The sequence below is a fragment of the Trachurus trachurus genome, assembly GCF_905171665.1.
Source record: "Trachurus trachurus genome assembly, chromosome: 15".
Classification (NCBI taxonomy): Eukaryota; Metazoa; Chordata; class Actinopteri; order Carangiformes; family Carangidae; genus Trachurus; species Trachurus trachurus.
The window spans coordinates 22,354,780-22,370,687 of record NC_139906.1 but is presented as its reverse complement, the minus strand read 5'-3'; the positions used below and the strand labels follow the sequence as shown (position 1 = coordinate 22,370,687).

The 15,908-nt window shown below is 41.2% G+C and overlaps 1 protein-coding gene across 1 annotated transcript in view; it reads right to left on the bottom strand.

Annotated features, from left to right (window-relative positions):
- Positions 1-552: 552 nt before the first annotated feature.
- Positions 553-15,908, bottom strand: part of plpp4 (phospholipid phosphatase 4) — a gene marked incomplete at both ends in the record, with an annotated part of 49,307 nt that continues 33,951 nt past the window's right edge. Inside the window, 4 exons of the mRNA XM_083988081.1 lie at positions 553-761; positions 2,294-2,464; positions 12,479-12,603; positions 12,777-12,840. Of these exons, the coding sequence (XP_083844207.1) occupies positions 553-761; positions 2,294-2,464; positions 12,479-12,603; positions 12,777-12,840 (569 nt within the window). The remainder of the gene's footprint in view (positions 762-2,293; positions 2,465-12,478; positions 12,604-12,776; positions 12,841-15,908) is intronic.

Below are 15,908 nucleotides of genomic sequence, written 5' to 3'. Positions count from 1 at the left end.
ATGCTAAGTGTCACATCTAATATCTTATATTTAAATATTTTAATTAATGAGTGATCTCATGGTTTGATTGCTGTGACATTTCATGGGATTTCTCGAGTCCCCCCAACTTTCTGTCTTCACCCTTTAATTGGCAAACTTTAAATATACTCAACCATAAAACAAGCCACATCCCTTATTAAGCAAAAATACCAATAGCACTGGAAATATTTTAATCTTCCTTCACAGCCATTAGTGAGACTTGTTTCCTCAGGTTTTTAACATGTTTTTCACTCTTCCCTCTCAGTGGTGATGTCCCATATTTGTAGGTTCCTCTCATACATCACATCTAAATATAGACTTTCACGGCTGCTGAGCAAGAACCGGATATAAAAAAACAAAACAAAAAGGTATGTAGGTGCCGCCGAGACTGGGTGCAACACTAAGGTGATGGGGAAGTGGGTGTATTTCTGTCCACTGGAATGTATACGAGGCCCCAGTCAGTCACTGGGAATGGGGGAGCGGGCTCGGTGGTTTGGTGAGGGTGTTGGGGGGAGTCTCGACGGTGGCCACTAGTCATACTGGCCCTTCAGTCAAACCCTCCAGGGGAAGGGTGGTGGCATTGTCAGTGGGTTGCGGGTCGTCCTGGGGGTGCGAGGGCGGGTGGGCGGCGGCAGTCAGACTGGCGTAAGGCAGGTGGCAGTCCGTGTGCAGGAAGGGTGGGTAGTGCTGGCGGTAGCAGAAGTACGCAAACAGCAACCCAATCACTCCTCCGACAAAGGCGTCTGCAACGTCACAAAAACACATATATTTTAAGGTATGCATCTATATTTAATTTTAGCCTATGTGGAGGCAGAGAAACAACACTTGTTCTCATAATGAACACAATTAATTAGGCGTTACTGTATGTGCTATGGGGCTTCAGTGAGCATTGGTCATGCCTGGTTAGTTTGGAGTTTGCTGAAAGTAAACTGAAAGGGAAAGTGATGAATTACTTCTACTGAGCATTTGCCTTCGGACATGCTGTCTCTGACACTTTGTCATCTATACTGAACAGTTTCATATAATGCCTTACTCCCTTTCAGCTACTATACATCATACAGTATCACACTGGCATGCTGAATATTAAGCCTATATTGTTGGGTATAGATCAAAATGACATCACCAGCTGGTTGCTGCAGCAGCTGAAGGAGAACCTTGCATAATATCAGCTCTCCCTTTATTTTCTCATTCTGGGTGAACTGAAACATTGTATAACATCGAATTCCTCCATTCAAGAACCTTTCAGTGCATGATCCTGCTCTGTGAATGTTTCATTGACTCCTGTCGAGTGCTTTTGCTTTGGTGGCCTCACTGAGACAGTGATTGGAAGGCCAGCCTTTCCCTGAGGAGGACAGACCGTACCTTCAAAGTGCCACCAAAGGGATGGTGAGAATATTGGTATCAATCAAGCATGGCTCAGCAGCTAGGCTAATGGGAGCTCCCAGCTTGTGTTTACACTGGGTCCTCACAAGTTTAATGGACTGCACTGTTGCTGATCTCCCAGCAGACTGGGGAGAAGGAGGAGAAAACCTAAGTGTACAGCTAAGGAATACTGAGAGCAGCCACAAAGCCGTAAGCTTGCCTGTTACTACTGTATAATGATACTGTATGTAAATAAATCCTGGTTGTTAAAACAGTTGTCTGTTTGGTTGTTGCCCTGCTCACCAGAAGCATATGGCTCTCTAAAACTAATTAACACTTTATGACAGAGCTGTCATCACATTACCACATACTGTCTCCCACACCCTTCACACATAGGCATTCTATTCCATCCAAGTCTCCCTCCAGTTCTTTCAGAGCAAATATGAAAAACTGAAGCTTGTAATTATAATTTTCTTCCCAGGCTGCTGAATTAAATGCTACCTCACTGTCATCTGAGGCAGTTTTCAGGAAATCAAAACTGCCATTATACTGTGTGTGACAGAAAGTCTCATAAGATGCAATTTTTGAATCTTTTGGGAAAATAAGCAGGCTGCTCAATCTGAATAAATGTATGTGCATGTTTTGAGGGCCTTCCTAAGTTTGTCAGTCATGCTGATTAAGATAAAAATCTGTAACGCTGTTGGAAATATAAACATCATCCAGAGTTTGATTTATACATAATATATATTATATTAAAAATGCCTTGAGCAAGGTGTGATGGAAAGTTCTGCACAGCAACACTTGTCTGGCTGACACACATGGATTTAACTTTGAGTGGAGAATATGCAGCATTTATTTCACAGTCGGCACAGATGAATGGTGAGTGTGTTGTGTGTGCAGCAGTTAGGTAGACCTTGCCAGTGGTGTTTGTAGTCGCAGGTCCGAGACAATGCAATCATCATGGCGCTGTAGAGAGGCAGCACCATGGCGCAGAGACGCCAGCTACGCCCTCGACCCTGATCCGTGAAACACTGCAGCTTCCCGGCCAGGTAGAAGGAGGTGAAGCCAAGACCAGAGAATGCAACTAACAAGCACAGAAGTGGGCGGACAAAGAGAAAGAAGACAAGGATGTCAAGACTGAGTGTGACATTCAACATTGAGATTGAAAACTCTCATCCTCTCTGTGACAATTCCTCTTGTTCATCAGCGAAGTCATCAACCGTGACCGCGTGTCAGGGAGCTGTCTTGTAAAACTCACCGACACGACATGATGGGCAAGTCTTCAACAAGCAATGCTGACAAGTAAGTAAAGAAGACAACATTTCAGACAGAAAATACACAATGAAGGAGACAGATGGGAGTTGTACAGCTTGTCCACTGCCACCCACGTGCAGGTAAACTCACTGAGAGACAAAACTTCAGTCGACTCAGGCAAATATCTCCACACTAATTTCACTGTGTGTGACAGGTGCCTGAGAGCCGGCGAAGGTAAACAGACAGCCGCATCGACACACTTGCAGAGCACTACCCACACACTGGAGGAGACTTGTTTAGCAATGTACATACTCCAATGTGGAGTATGTGGCACAAGTGAGCGTCCCTGAGCCAATAACTGTTACAAAATGAGCTTCTCAGTGGCTGGTTCTTGCAAACAAAGATAAGAAAGGAACTGTCAGTCCCAAATTATACCACATTACCACATTAGTGTGGAGTTGATGCATAATATTCAGTTAGTTTCGACAGCTCTCCTCTGCACAGGCACACCAATGGTTTGACAACCTGAGGCCATAGTGAATAAACCCCTGCCTGAGAAGGAAATGTGACTGAGCTGCTGGCCATGCTGTGCTGGGAGTAGGAGTGGGAGGGGGGGTAGTTTGATAGTGGTTTGTGTAAGAGAAACAGCGGTGGTCTAACCATATGAATTAAAAGTTGTGTCATGAAGCCATAAAAAGGTGGCGCTGAGCTATGGGGTCATTAGTTTACTGCTGCAGCAGGCGCAAACAGCGCACATTAGCAGCCATCAGCTGCCCATTTGTCACTCAAGCGACAAGCCGGCCAAGAATACTAAAGACGGTGGGACACGTGTGCAGCCTGTAGATAGACAGGAAGGATGGTGAGAAAGAAGAGGCAGAAAGTCCACCTGTCGCAGCGCTTGAAAGAGTTGATTCCAATAAAAACTCAGCATTCTCCATTAGGCAATTTACACCAATATATTGGATGTCTGGGACAGGCTGATATTGGGTTTAATTTAAAGAAGAAAAAAAAGAAGTCATACAATGTCACCTACCTCTGAAATGATTGAAAATAATGTATTTCCCTTACTGCATTCAACTGTAATTGTAAAATCTACCCATGCATTGAGTTCCTCAGCAGGACTGAATGTAATGTGTAATGGATTTTGGCACAGTACGTTTCCTTGTTGTTGCTACCAAACCTTTGTATGTCTGCTGTAACATCTGGCACAAAGTTATAATGTGGAGCTGTTGCATCAGACCTGTTGTCGCAGCACATTGTTGTACACCCTGCTAACTGTTGCTGACAAGCCTTGTCAAAGTCACCTGTGTTTTTGTACCAGCTCATTTCTCACCCCCATCATGAGTGGTCACAGGTTAGCATAGCAAGCTGTGGCAGACTGTAATGAAGGATGCAAGGGTGTATGGATACATGGACATATGAACAGAATACAGTATAATATAATAATAATAATAATAATAATAATAATAATAATAATAATAATAATAATAATAATAATAATAATAATAATAATAATAATAATAATATAATACACAACTGTATGTGTTTTCAGGTTACCAATCAGTGAGTGGAAGAAGCCTGTAAAGGATTTAAAGTCCTCACCTCTCATCTCAATCTCATCAAGCCGAATCTCATCAACACTGGAAACTTAAGTGAAAACACTCACATTACCTGGTCCAAAATAATAATGAAACAAAAAAGGTTTAAAACAAAGGAATAGCAGGGAGCAGCTCAGGCACAGTGGTGCTTTCAGCTAAATTGTCTCCACCTCTCAATATGTGCACAATGACAACACGAAGAGACTGATGTTTAATGGGTATAATTTCTGTAGTAAAGCCTGGGAGCATACTAACATTTTCTAATTAGCATTAAAACTCAAGCGCAGCAACAGTTGATGAGATTTTGATTAGTATGCATGCAGGGTGACCCGCACAGCCCTGCAAACCTGATGTTTCCTGTAGCAGACATTTTGAGTCAGTGGCATTTTAAAATATTCTGTAGCTAGCTGTCAATCAAAAGTTGATAGTAGGCTACTGTACACAAGTTCACACACCAACAAGCATCTTACGGTACCTGTTGGTAAGCAAAGGAAAAGGAGGAGAAGTCTGATCAATCGTAGCACCAAAATGTTCCTTGCTCTCACATACTAAATTGGAAGAATATTCACAGCAAGAATGATTGACAAATGTCATATGCAACAACATTTCAAGAGCTGAAAAGCAAAGCCATGGAAATTCAGTGAAAGCCACTGGGAGGGCTGCTCATGTCATCATATCTCCAGACTTCCCCATTAAAATATTAATGTTGATATCAGTCATCAAGGATCAGCAGTTAATAACATTAAATATATTTTCACAGATTTGGCAAGTCAGTTAATTAAAAGAGATCAAATTGCAACAAGTATATCTCCAAGTAAAAAATAACATGAAGTGTTTTTTTGTTGATGTTTGGAGGAAGAGATGTGCTGAGTTAATATTTGATATACTGTATGACAGTAATGGATTAAAAAGAAGAAAGTACGCACACACGCACACGGACACACAAGACAACACATTACATTCACACTTTCAAGCTCAGCGGCCTCTGTAGGTCATGACTGAGTTCTTCAGCCTCACCATCCCTCAGCGCCCATTCATCTCACTTCTGAGTGAAGCGAACTCTCCACATTTCCAATCACACAGCAGCTCCCATCATTCATTTTTACAGCTCTAACCATGCCTAAGATGATTACATTATTCATTTGGAAAGACATGACTAAATTATCCATGATATCCACGACCGAGTGTGCTGAGTGAACATTTAAACTCGCAGCAGTTTTACATGAGAAGATGACACATTTGCTAGACACCTTTTTGCAGCATCTGCAGTGCTGATCCCTCATCACTTAAACATTGACAGCACTTTCATAACACAGATAGAAACACACTTATTTATTAATCACAATGTGCAATTTAAATTTCCTACTTTATTTTGTGTACTGTTCTCAGAGAGAAATAAAACAGAGGAAACAAAGCTCAGAAAAGCATAATTATGTTTTTGTTTACTTCAAATACTAACTGCTTAATCAATTAAAGAAACTAGATCATAATTAGTTAGTTGACAGGTTAGTTTAAGACTCTAAAATCCAGCTAATGATCTATTTATTGAGCTTTTTTTCTGATTGTGAGGTAATCAAGACAGATATAGGGGAGAGCGGGGTAAGTAGTGCCAATTTTTACTTAAATTGCCTTTAAAGGGATAGTTCAACATTTTGGCAAATTGGCCCATTGCCATAATTGCTATAGTCATAGCAGTAGGTTTGTTACCTTTAATTGTAGGTGTAAGCTATTTTTAGTACAGCGGAGCGCAGCAGCTGGCTGCTCAGAGCTACGCTATGGAGGCTAAGGGAATTTCTTGGTTTCCCTCATCAAACTCATCAAATTCAACATCCCAAAACTCCACAGCGCTTTTGTAGACAAGTTGTGACCTGCACAATTACCACGCTATGAGATAATGACGGAACGATACGAAACGGAGCCGTTTTCGGGGTAAATTCATACAAAACCGCTGATGCGCGTTGCGTTCAGGGACAGTTTTTCAGCAAGCAGTCTCCGTATTTACCCTGTATTTACCTCGAAAACGGCTCCGTTTCGTATCGTTCCGTCATTATCTCATAGCGTGGTGGTTGTGCAGGTCACAACTTGTCTACAAAAGCGCTGTGGAGTTTTGGGATGTTGAATTTGATGAGTTTAATGAGGGAAACCAAGAAATTCCATTAGCCTCCATAGCGTAGCTCTGAGCAGCCAGCTGCTGCGCTCCGCCGTACTGAAAATAGCTTACACCTACAATTAAAGGTAATGAACCTACTGCTATGACTATAGCGATTATGGCAATGGGCCAATTTGCCAAAATGTTGAACTATCCCTTTAAAGCAAGGGGACTATAATAATGCCCCCAACTAATATATGTACATATAGTTTAGGATGTTGTGCATGGGAACAATCACTTTGAATCGTAAATCAACTGTTTCAGAAATATAGCTGTAGAAAAAAAAAAAAATTCTGGCACAACTTGCCCCCGGTGCGGGGTAAGTTGTGCCATTAGAGAGAATACACTGGGGTAAATTGTGCCATTGATAATTGAAGTAAAACAGATCATTTTAATCTCACAAATGTTAATGCTATATAAAAGCAAGACATTCAATACAAAATTAAAGCCAGAAGCGGCGATGATCGGGCCCTCGCTTGTCCCCATGCAGTCGCGGAGGCCTGAGGCACGCTGGGGGCTGTGGCGCAAAGAAACGCCATGTTTTGTTCATCCACCAGGCTACGAGCACAACCAGACTGGGCAGGTGTGTTCAGGGGCGGTCCCTCATCACACATGTCAAGTTTCAAGCAAATCAGTGCCCACTGCCATGTTTCTCCTATACACAGACAGCACTGCCACTGGCACAACTTAACCCAGGCCCTTTGGCACAAATTACCCCAAGCCCAGCATTTTGAGAAAAAAGGATTCCCCAGCTGTTTTGAGCTGGCATCATGCTAACTGTATAGACTCATGGTGTAGCTTAATAAAGCACTAAAACATGTGTGAACTGTTTTCAAAGTTATCTATAATTGTTCAAACATGGCAATCAAAAAACCTTGATCATAGAAATTTTACTTTGGAGGGCAAAAACTTGTTTTTTGAACATAAATGTGCTTTCCTCTTAAGCCATGTGTCTCCCTTCTTGATAGGATGAGTGAAATGGATGCCCCTTCAAAAATATGTGGTCACATGACCAACTTCTTCTATGGTTTTCTAGATAACAGGGGTGGAACTACTTGCCCCATGGCACAAATTACCCCACTCTCCCCTACAGTATATGTAACTCTCCCTGTTTGGTCTTTTGACCTGTTTTGTAACAGAGATACAATGAGGTTAGACAAAATGGTTTTTGAATGACTACAGTAAGTTATATGAAAGGAAATGGGGCATTGTAACAGGAAACATCCTTTATTCCCGTACAACATACAACCAAGATGTTTGCAGACACAGACAACATCTGGAGTGTTGCGCTAATAGAAATGCTTTGGCCGTATAAATAATACATGAGCAGGGACAGCTACTATGTATTTCCCACACATGCCCAAAGAGCCGCTGAAACATTTCACATTTCAATGTGTGAAATTAGCATAATTAACTAAGCCGGTGTATTTGCAGCGGTGGGGTTACACAGAGAAAATGAGGTGTAGTCTGTAATCAGTGAATGGTGCTCCCCCAGAGGCAGCAGGAGTCCCAGAAAGGCCAGAGGACAGCAGGGAGGCCAGCAAAGAAGAAAACACCATGGTAATGAATCCACTTAATGCATTTTAAAAACCTTGAAAAATAATTCCCCTTAGACTAAACAAAGATGCCTAATGAGAGTGATGAGTGCAGTATGATTGCTTTTTTCATCTTCAAAACAAGCACAAAGTTTACTCAGAAGTTGTGAGTGAAGAGGAACCAAGCCTGATTGCGCTTTTTAAGCAGAACATGGAGGAGGGGCTCTGTAAACATCACAGAAATTAGACAAAGATTCAGAAAGGTAGAGGGGAAAAAAATGTTTCAGAACAAGATGTGATTAATAAACCAGTAATTCAATGTGCCTGCAGGTACATCATGAAGGCTCATCAAATCTCTCACTTGTTGAGAAGCTATGAAAAAATATCTCTCTGACAGCAGAGGCATGGGACTGTAACGCCATCTAAAATAGGCTGTCACAAAATGTCAACTTCGTAGCTAGGGACGGTAGACTACGTCTTATTATTAGAGTCTGTATTTGCATTTTGGGAGAACAATGATTGCTGTAAACATGCGGAGCATGCAAATAACATTTTGTTATTAAATCTTCATTAAGTTTGATGTGTGGTTCTTCTTATATGTAATGTTTTCTAATAATTGGTTACCAGCTTTCTGGAGATGCATGCCGTGTCTAAAGAGGTGGCCCAGCATGATAAATTGAAATGGTCAATAGGGGTCATAGATTTTACATATGTAGGGGTCATAGATTTTACATATGTAAAGATTTTGCATAGATTAGGCTTCTGAAATCTTTCAGCTACTGTATGGACTACAATGAAATTGCTGATAATTTTCCTGGCACTAATATAATGGAGGTCAAACTTTCATCAGTCAAATATTTCAAGTTAAAAAAAATGTTTTCAACCCTTACCCAAACGACATTAACCAAAAAAACTGTATTTGTTAATTGGTAAATGCTAACAAGCTTAGGATGAGGAACAACGCACACCGTAATTGTAGAGGTGCTGACGATGGATAAAGTTGAGAAAAGGAAAGAAGAACGCCGCACACTCAGCTCCAGTTGCAGAGATATATTTGACAAGGTTTGGGCCAAGGCCTTTGTGAAGTCGAAACGCTAACAAGCTAACACTGTGACACATTCACAACAGCATAAACTGAGTTGTCACACTACTTTAAGCATTGTCAGTACTTTTTATGTGCTTCTACTGTATGTGCTCACATTTACTGTATTGTATTACTGATGGCTTCCCAAAAAAACATATCTTATTTGTTTCTGTTGTCAGTCATACGAGTTTAAGATATGAGGACTGAAACGTGGTCAACTGAGATTGCACCTTTACTCTCCAAAGTCATTGACATTGACTGACTGAATTGCCACACACTGACACACATAAATGTGTTTTATGTTAAATTCTGTTGAATTGATCACTCAGACAAAGTTTAGCAATAGAGTATCCACAACATATTGCCTTCTTCTGGGTAACACAGTTGCTTCTCAGAAACTGCAACTCAGTCAGTCAGTCAGTCAGTCAGTCAGTCAGTCAGTCAGTCAGTCAGTCAGTCAGTCAGAGAAAGATATAGGCCTGGATGTGTTGTCACAGTCCAGCACAGCAGCAACTGTTATCATTAGGAGCTGTTGAAAATATGGTTTAGAGTGAATCCAGGCAGAACACTTTTTCTTTTAAACCACAGGTTTGATTTGAAGAGGGGACTTGTGCTTATCTGCAAAGTGTAGTAATTTGGGGAATGCCACTCTTTAGTGCCTTCCTAACCTCTTACTTCTGGTGTAATATCTATCAGTGAATAACCTGACCACACACACAGACATAAAAGTGTCCAATCACTGGCAGTAGTGGTTATGTTTTCTGTCTCCCAGCGTTTCCCACTCTCCTCCTCCTGCTTTGACCTCTGATCCCAGCAGGGACCAATGGGAGACGCCTTTGACCACAAGTAATGCATATTAACCAACCACTTGGGCACCAAGGCTGTTCATCCATTAACATACAAAAGCCAACAGGAGCTCATTATTAGCACAGAATAATTGCTGCACTCTTACAGCAGCTGTTCTTCAACCCCTCTCCACACTCCAGTCACGATGAGGTGCATCTAAGTGAGTAAGCACATGAGAGTACACTTCACACTAGTGCAGTTTTCTCCCTCTAGATGCTGAACTAATATGATAGACATTCCGAGCTATGCCTAATTTAATACAGATAGTTACGTGTAAGTGAAAGGAGCAATGTGAAGATTCACAGATGTGATTAGGTTTGTCTCACAGGATTCATTTAGGCATGGGAAGGAATGTATGAGATGAAGATGGCAGATGGTTTCCAAAAGTGCACATTAATTGATCATATCTAATGGCTTAATATGCACAGGGGGAGATGGTGTAATGAATAAGAATAAGAGGGAGACAATTTACAGCTACTGCCATAGGGCCTGCTCGCTTTACTGCTGTGCATATTGGTGCAGTGGGTTCGGGGGAGTTTGTATTTATCTGTTTGTTTTTCTCTTTCTGGGAACTGTCTCCTCCAATCTCTGTTATTCTGTTACTTTGCTACGAGGTGAGGAAAAGAAATCTAATCACAGAGAATCTGAGCAGCCTTAGAAACGCAATAATAGTTTGTGTGCTTTAAAAAAACAGCTGCCACGAAACACTGAAGTTGGGTGTGTATTCATTATTTAATTCTGGCTGATTTTGATGGATTAGTTCGGGTTATCTGTTTACCATTCATGCAGATTATATAGCATCTATTGGGAGAGTCTGTAAATGCAAGGTTTCTTTTTTTATTCATCGTCCGTCTCTTGGGCCTCACACCAGCCAGAAGTGATGTTTCATTATGTCCGGATGCCACTTTGAGTAAGGCTTCATTCATGCCTCTCATCTGTCTGGCCCTATTCCCTGTCCATTGCCACATGCGTCTGGTTAAAAGCTCTGTATATTTTGCATGGTCCAACAAGCGTTGTCCTGGTGTAAAGGGACACAGACAGGAAATTGGATTTCTTCGTCTCTCTCTCTAGACACGGTGGCATATGGGTGCTTCTTGTGCCCCCGTCGCACGGCTCTCTCAATCACTTCCTCACTCACAGTACAACATAAGGCTATTAGAGCTGCCGTGCAGATGAATGTAATCCATAGACAGTGCTGCAGTGAATTATGGGGCAATGTCCCTCTCTGCTTTTTCTAATGGGACTGAGCCAGCACTTCAAAGCATTTCTCTTTTAAGGCAGGTGTCTGAGAAGCTGTTAGTGTGCAACTTTGAAATTACGCTAAAACAAGATTTGGACTCAAACTGGATCAGAAAATTTCATCCCACTTTTATATCAATGAAAACATTTACTGTCTATGCCATCCCATCTATTATACCATCTTGCCATCCTATGTTAGCACACAAAGACCAATTAGTCCCATGTTTCATTTAACTGTGAGTCGAGGCAGTCACACTCACAGCAGGATGTCAATTAAAAGCATTCACAAACCACTGAACAAGCGCCGCTTTCTTGCACTTGCGCTTCCGATCTCTACCTCCCAAGAATCCTTCTTTTATAAACTCACATCAAACATTCATGGTTTAATTAAAATACTTAAACTTGAGTTCAAGATGTTCATAGTGACTTTGTTTTTCACGTCTTTTAACCTGTGCCAGTTAAAATCTTCAGTTGGACGCCACCACTTGCTTATTTACACAATCCGGTCGTACTTCTACATAATTACCTTGTTAAGTGTGAATGTGCATCTAGAGAGGAAATGTAATAAGAATTTTGAACAAAAGCAAACATTATAAATATCAAGCGTTCCACATTTGGGGCACAGCTCACTGGAGGATATAAAGATATAATTTTCATTTTGCATAATAGATAGCAGGAGGTTCAGTGTAACTCCAGTGTAAGCATTTTATTGCTGATGGTGTTTTTGTTGGACTTTTCTGAAATGCATATTCACTAGAGCAGGAAAGAAGAGACACTTCAAAGCCACTCAGTCAGTATATTCTACGTTCAATGGCAGCAAGGTCACTAAGCGATGTTCTCGGAGATGTATTGTCTTGCATGCATGCAACCTTTACATGCCCGATGCAGCACATAATGCCGAGGGTTTATTCAACACAGTAGACTCTCCATGCATAACGCTTAACATTCATCTGCAGGACAACAGAAAAACATGTGAATTATTTAACACGCTGCTGAAGTGAAAACAGCTTGGAGAGCAATATGGTCGAAAAGATGTCCCGCGCCCCACATTGGTCTGCTCAACTGAACACAGCACGAACTCCAACACTCATTCACCCCGTCAACAAGATTGAATGCGCTCAACTCAATCGACCAAATCCATAAGCATCTTAACAAGCTCCCCCGGGATGTGCAAATTGAATGACCACTCATTGCCACTTTGTGATGTGAATTAAGCACTTTGTTACAGCATTTTCTATTTGTGCGTAATGTTGTTCAGACCGTCAAGATCAACTGAGTAAACAAGCACAGGTGTGTGTAGATTTAATAAGTCAGAGTGTGCGTTCTGATATATCCTGGCTTTGTGTTGACAGGTGCTGTCACTGATCCGCTTGTACTGATGACTGATACTCACAGGAGGAATGGCTGCTGGGGAAGCTCTTGCGTCCCTCTGAGACAAGATCTGGATCCCCGGTGCACAGCATCCTCGCATTCAGTTTTCCGTCTGGGAAACAGCGCTGAAAATAATCGGGCCTGGGTCTGGAAATCAAACACGGATGGTTTATATGTGCTCGGTAGAGAAAATTCCTTCTGCTTGTCAAACATCTAGTAAGCCATAAATCTAGGAAGTGAAAGAAGTGGGATCTTCCGAGCCCGCCGCCACTTAGCATCACTGTCAGAGCCTGTGAAAGGCCTCAGTTTGTTTAACATACCTGCCAACAATCAACTTGATGGTGTTTGTGAAGACTCCATTAAGTGCGAGAGCCAGGGACACAGCTGGAGGTGAAGGGAGAGAGACACGGTCAAATTAGCATCTCAGCACACAGAGGTTCATTGATGAGACAGATTAGATTGACACAGCATTTTCAATATGATTAACATTCCTAAAAAAGTAATGCGCATTAAAATTATTAATTTTACTGTCAGTGAATTGCAGTTTCTGGCAGGTTAGCCACATACAATACTGTACAAATAACTGCCAATTAGGTTCATAGGAATTCCCTTTGCAGATGGACAGATGGTTGTCTGGTTTTATGTGTGAAACAGACTTTCATAATTGTAGCAGCAGTAGGAGGAGAGTTTTAAACACAGCACAGATAACAGACACACACACACAGGACAAGAATTACCATCTTAAGATGCACACTTCCACAGACTAGTCCAGGGTTTATTATTGTGTTACGCTTTCAGAGTTATGGCTGCAGTGACCTTTAACCTTTCACCGCCAAAATCTAATCAGCTCATCCTTGAGTTAAAGTGAACATTTATACTCAATTTCAAGTGATCACAAACTGTCACTGAGACAACACGGCTGTCGCTGGATAGAATGCATGAGAATTGACCAACACCTTTCAATGCTGTTATATTGTTTGCTGCGTTCATCATCTATGTTTTGTGTGTTGATCTACATAGTTTGCAGGAAAAGTCAAGAGATCTGATGCTATCACAAATCCTGAAATCCTGCAGTGGGAAATGAAAGTCTGTACCAAATTTCACGCCAATCAATTTCATGCCACAAATAACGTGAACCTCACAGTGGTGCCTCAGCACAACTGCGTGTGATTGGACAAAGTTTCAAAGCAATTCATGCCATGGTTGTTGAGATATTTCATGCTGAATCAAAGTGATGAACCAATCAACCGACAGACTGATCCACCGCCAGTAAAAAAAAAAAAAAAAAAAAAAGAGTCAAAATGAAAGCAGAGCTAACAGTTACTGTTGAATGCTGGTAAATATCACTCACATATTAAAATATAAGACCAGAACAAATCCCTACAGCCTTACAGCTTATCTAACTGTGAAGCAATTACTACTAATACTTCAGCTCAACTTTCCTAATAGGAAACAGAAGTACAGTTGGTTGGCAGGTAGGAATCCCACTGTAACCGTACGTTCATTTAATTAGCTGTGAAGCAAACCATTGGGGCTCATCATTAGCCAGAGCGCCTGCCCTCATAGGTTAATCCCAGAAGTCTGAAGGCCAATTGAATTCACCCCACGTTGCTGGCTCTCAAATGTATTATCTTCATGAGCTGCTTTGAGATGCACAGTGTCAATGGTATTTAACAGCTTGTTAATTTGGGCAGACCCCATGCAGATGAGATGAAAGTCCAAAATGATACATGTTCCATTTGACCAGTTCGTTAAGGAGGCCGAGTATGTGTGGTGTAAAATTTGCTGCAGCAGCATTCTCTCTCTCATACTCCACACTTAGGATGTTTACTGATGGTCATTAAAGTATTAATTAATTTTGCCCGTGGCCCAGAGCCGACAGTAGCACTAACACAGTTCTGGCAGTCCATTTGTTTGCACTTCTGCTTGTTTGTAAGACTCCTGGCAACCAAATGAGCCAGTTTCTGTCAAGTTAGATTGAGGAGCATGGCTGATCAGATTCATAAAGGAGACATCAAAAGCACATCATTGTCACTCTACAGTTCTTAGGGAAACTTTGTCCTGTATGTCCATGCCTTGCCACTTTGTGCCTGCAGATTAATATGGACTTCACTTCTCTTACTTCTCAATGGTTTGCGTGATTGGCCATTCTTGGAGCTCGCCACAAGAGCACCTTAATAGTTTATTCAACCTGCATTTGTCGCTTTGCTAAATTGCTTTGTGCTGTGTCAGCAAATTGACCACATTTATATGCACTTGCACCCCCGAGTTTGAACCAGTGATTGCAGCAAGGCACAGTTTCAGGAAATTAGAAACCTATTGAGTAAAGACAGGATTGCTGCCATTACATTGCTGAGACTTTCTCATTCAGCTTCTGAGTGCTTTTGCCAAGTTGTTGCAGACTGGTTGGTTGATTTAACAAAAACCGCTCAAAGGAAAAAGAACAATCAGAGACATACCTGCCGGTTCTGCTTCTGTCCACAACATCTAATGTATTATGGACTAATCGTTAACAAAGCAAGGGAGGAGTACTTCAAATCCCTAGAGAGGACTAGAGCGTTCATATAGCAGACCCAATATGTAGAGACTACAAAAACTTGCATTATTAAAAACTCCCCCCTTTCCTCACTAACTGGAAGAGTACTTCCTCTGCAAACACCAAACAATAAAGCTTTGTGTGATGAGATCTCACATTTAGATGATGAATAATGAAATCTGAAATTATTCATGCTTTGTAACCAAAATTTTAAACAATCACAGCAGAATCATCTCTGTGTCGTTCTCAGAGGGTAGTCTTTTGGAAAATGTAATCAAACTTTCAAAATGGCGTCATTACAGCCTGACTGATAGATAATCGCGCAATTAAGCTGCAGGAGTTTGGGAATGATAAAGGGTTATTAGACATTATTAGACAATCCTACAAAGGCTACACTGTGTTCATTTTACTGCAAAGGAAAACAAAGCAGAATGCAATCTATCAAACAATTTATGCACTGAAGTAGCAAAACCAAGTGGTGAAAATCTAACTCAGGCCATTAATTTATGCCAGCACAGTGATATTGTTGTGTTTGAAAGGGACAACCTTAGCCGGAATTTAGACAACTTCTTTTTTGTGATTTTAGTTTGGGATGAATAGGTCTGCAGGTAAATAAAAATAAGCTACATTTTAACTGCACATGCAACCAAATAATTGCTTTTATGATATTTTTGTCTTCTCAGGTTTATACATGTAGGTCACACTACAGTAGTTCAAAGACATGATGCTGTAGAAACTTGTTGGAATAACTGCCTTCCTTTGACTCTTTGTTCTTCTGAGTGATTTTTGTTTTCCTCTACGGCCATAAAGCCTCGTACAAGTGCTTCGCTGCAGGCAGCAATGGGCCTGTTAAGTTCTACACAGCAATGTAATCTCTATACTTATAGTAGACTTAACCACCCTTTATCCGTCCGAT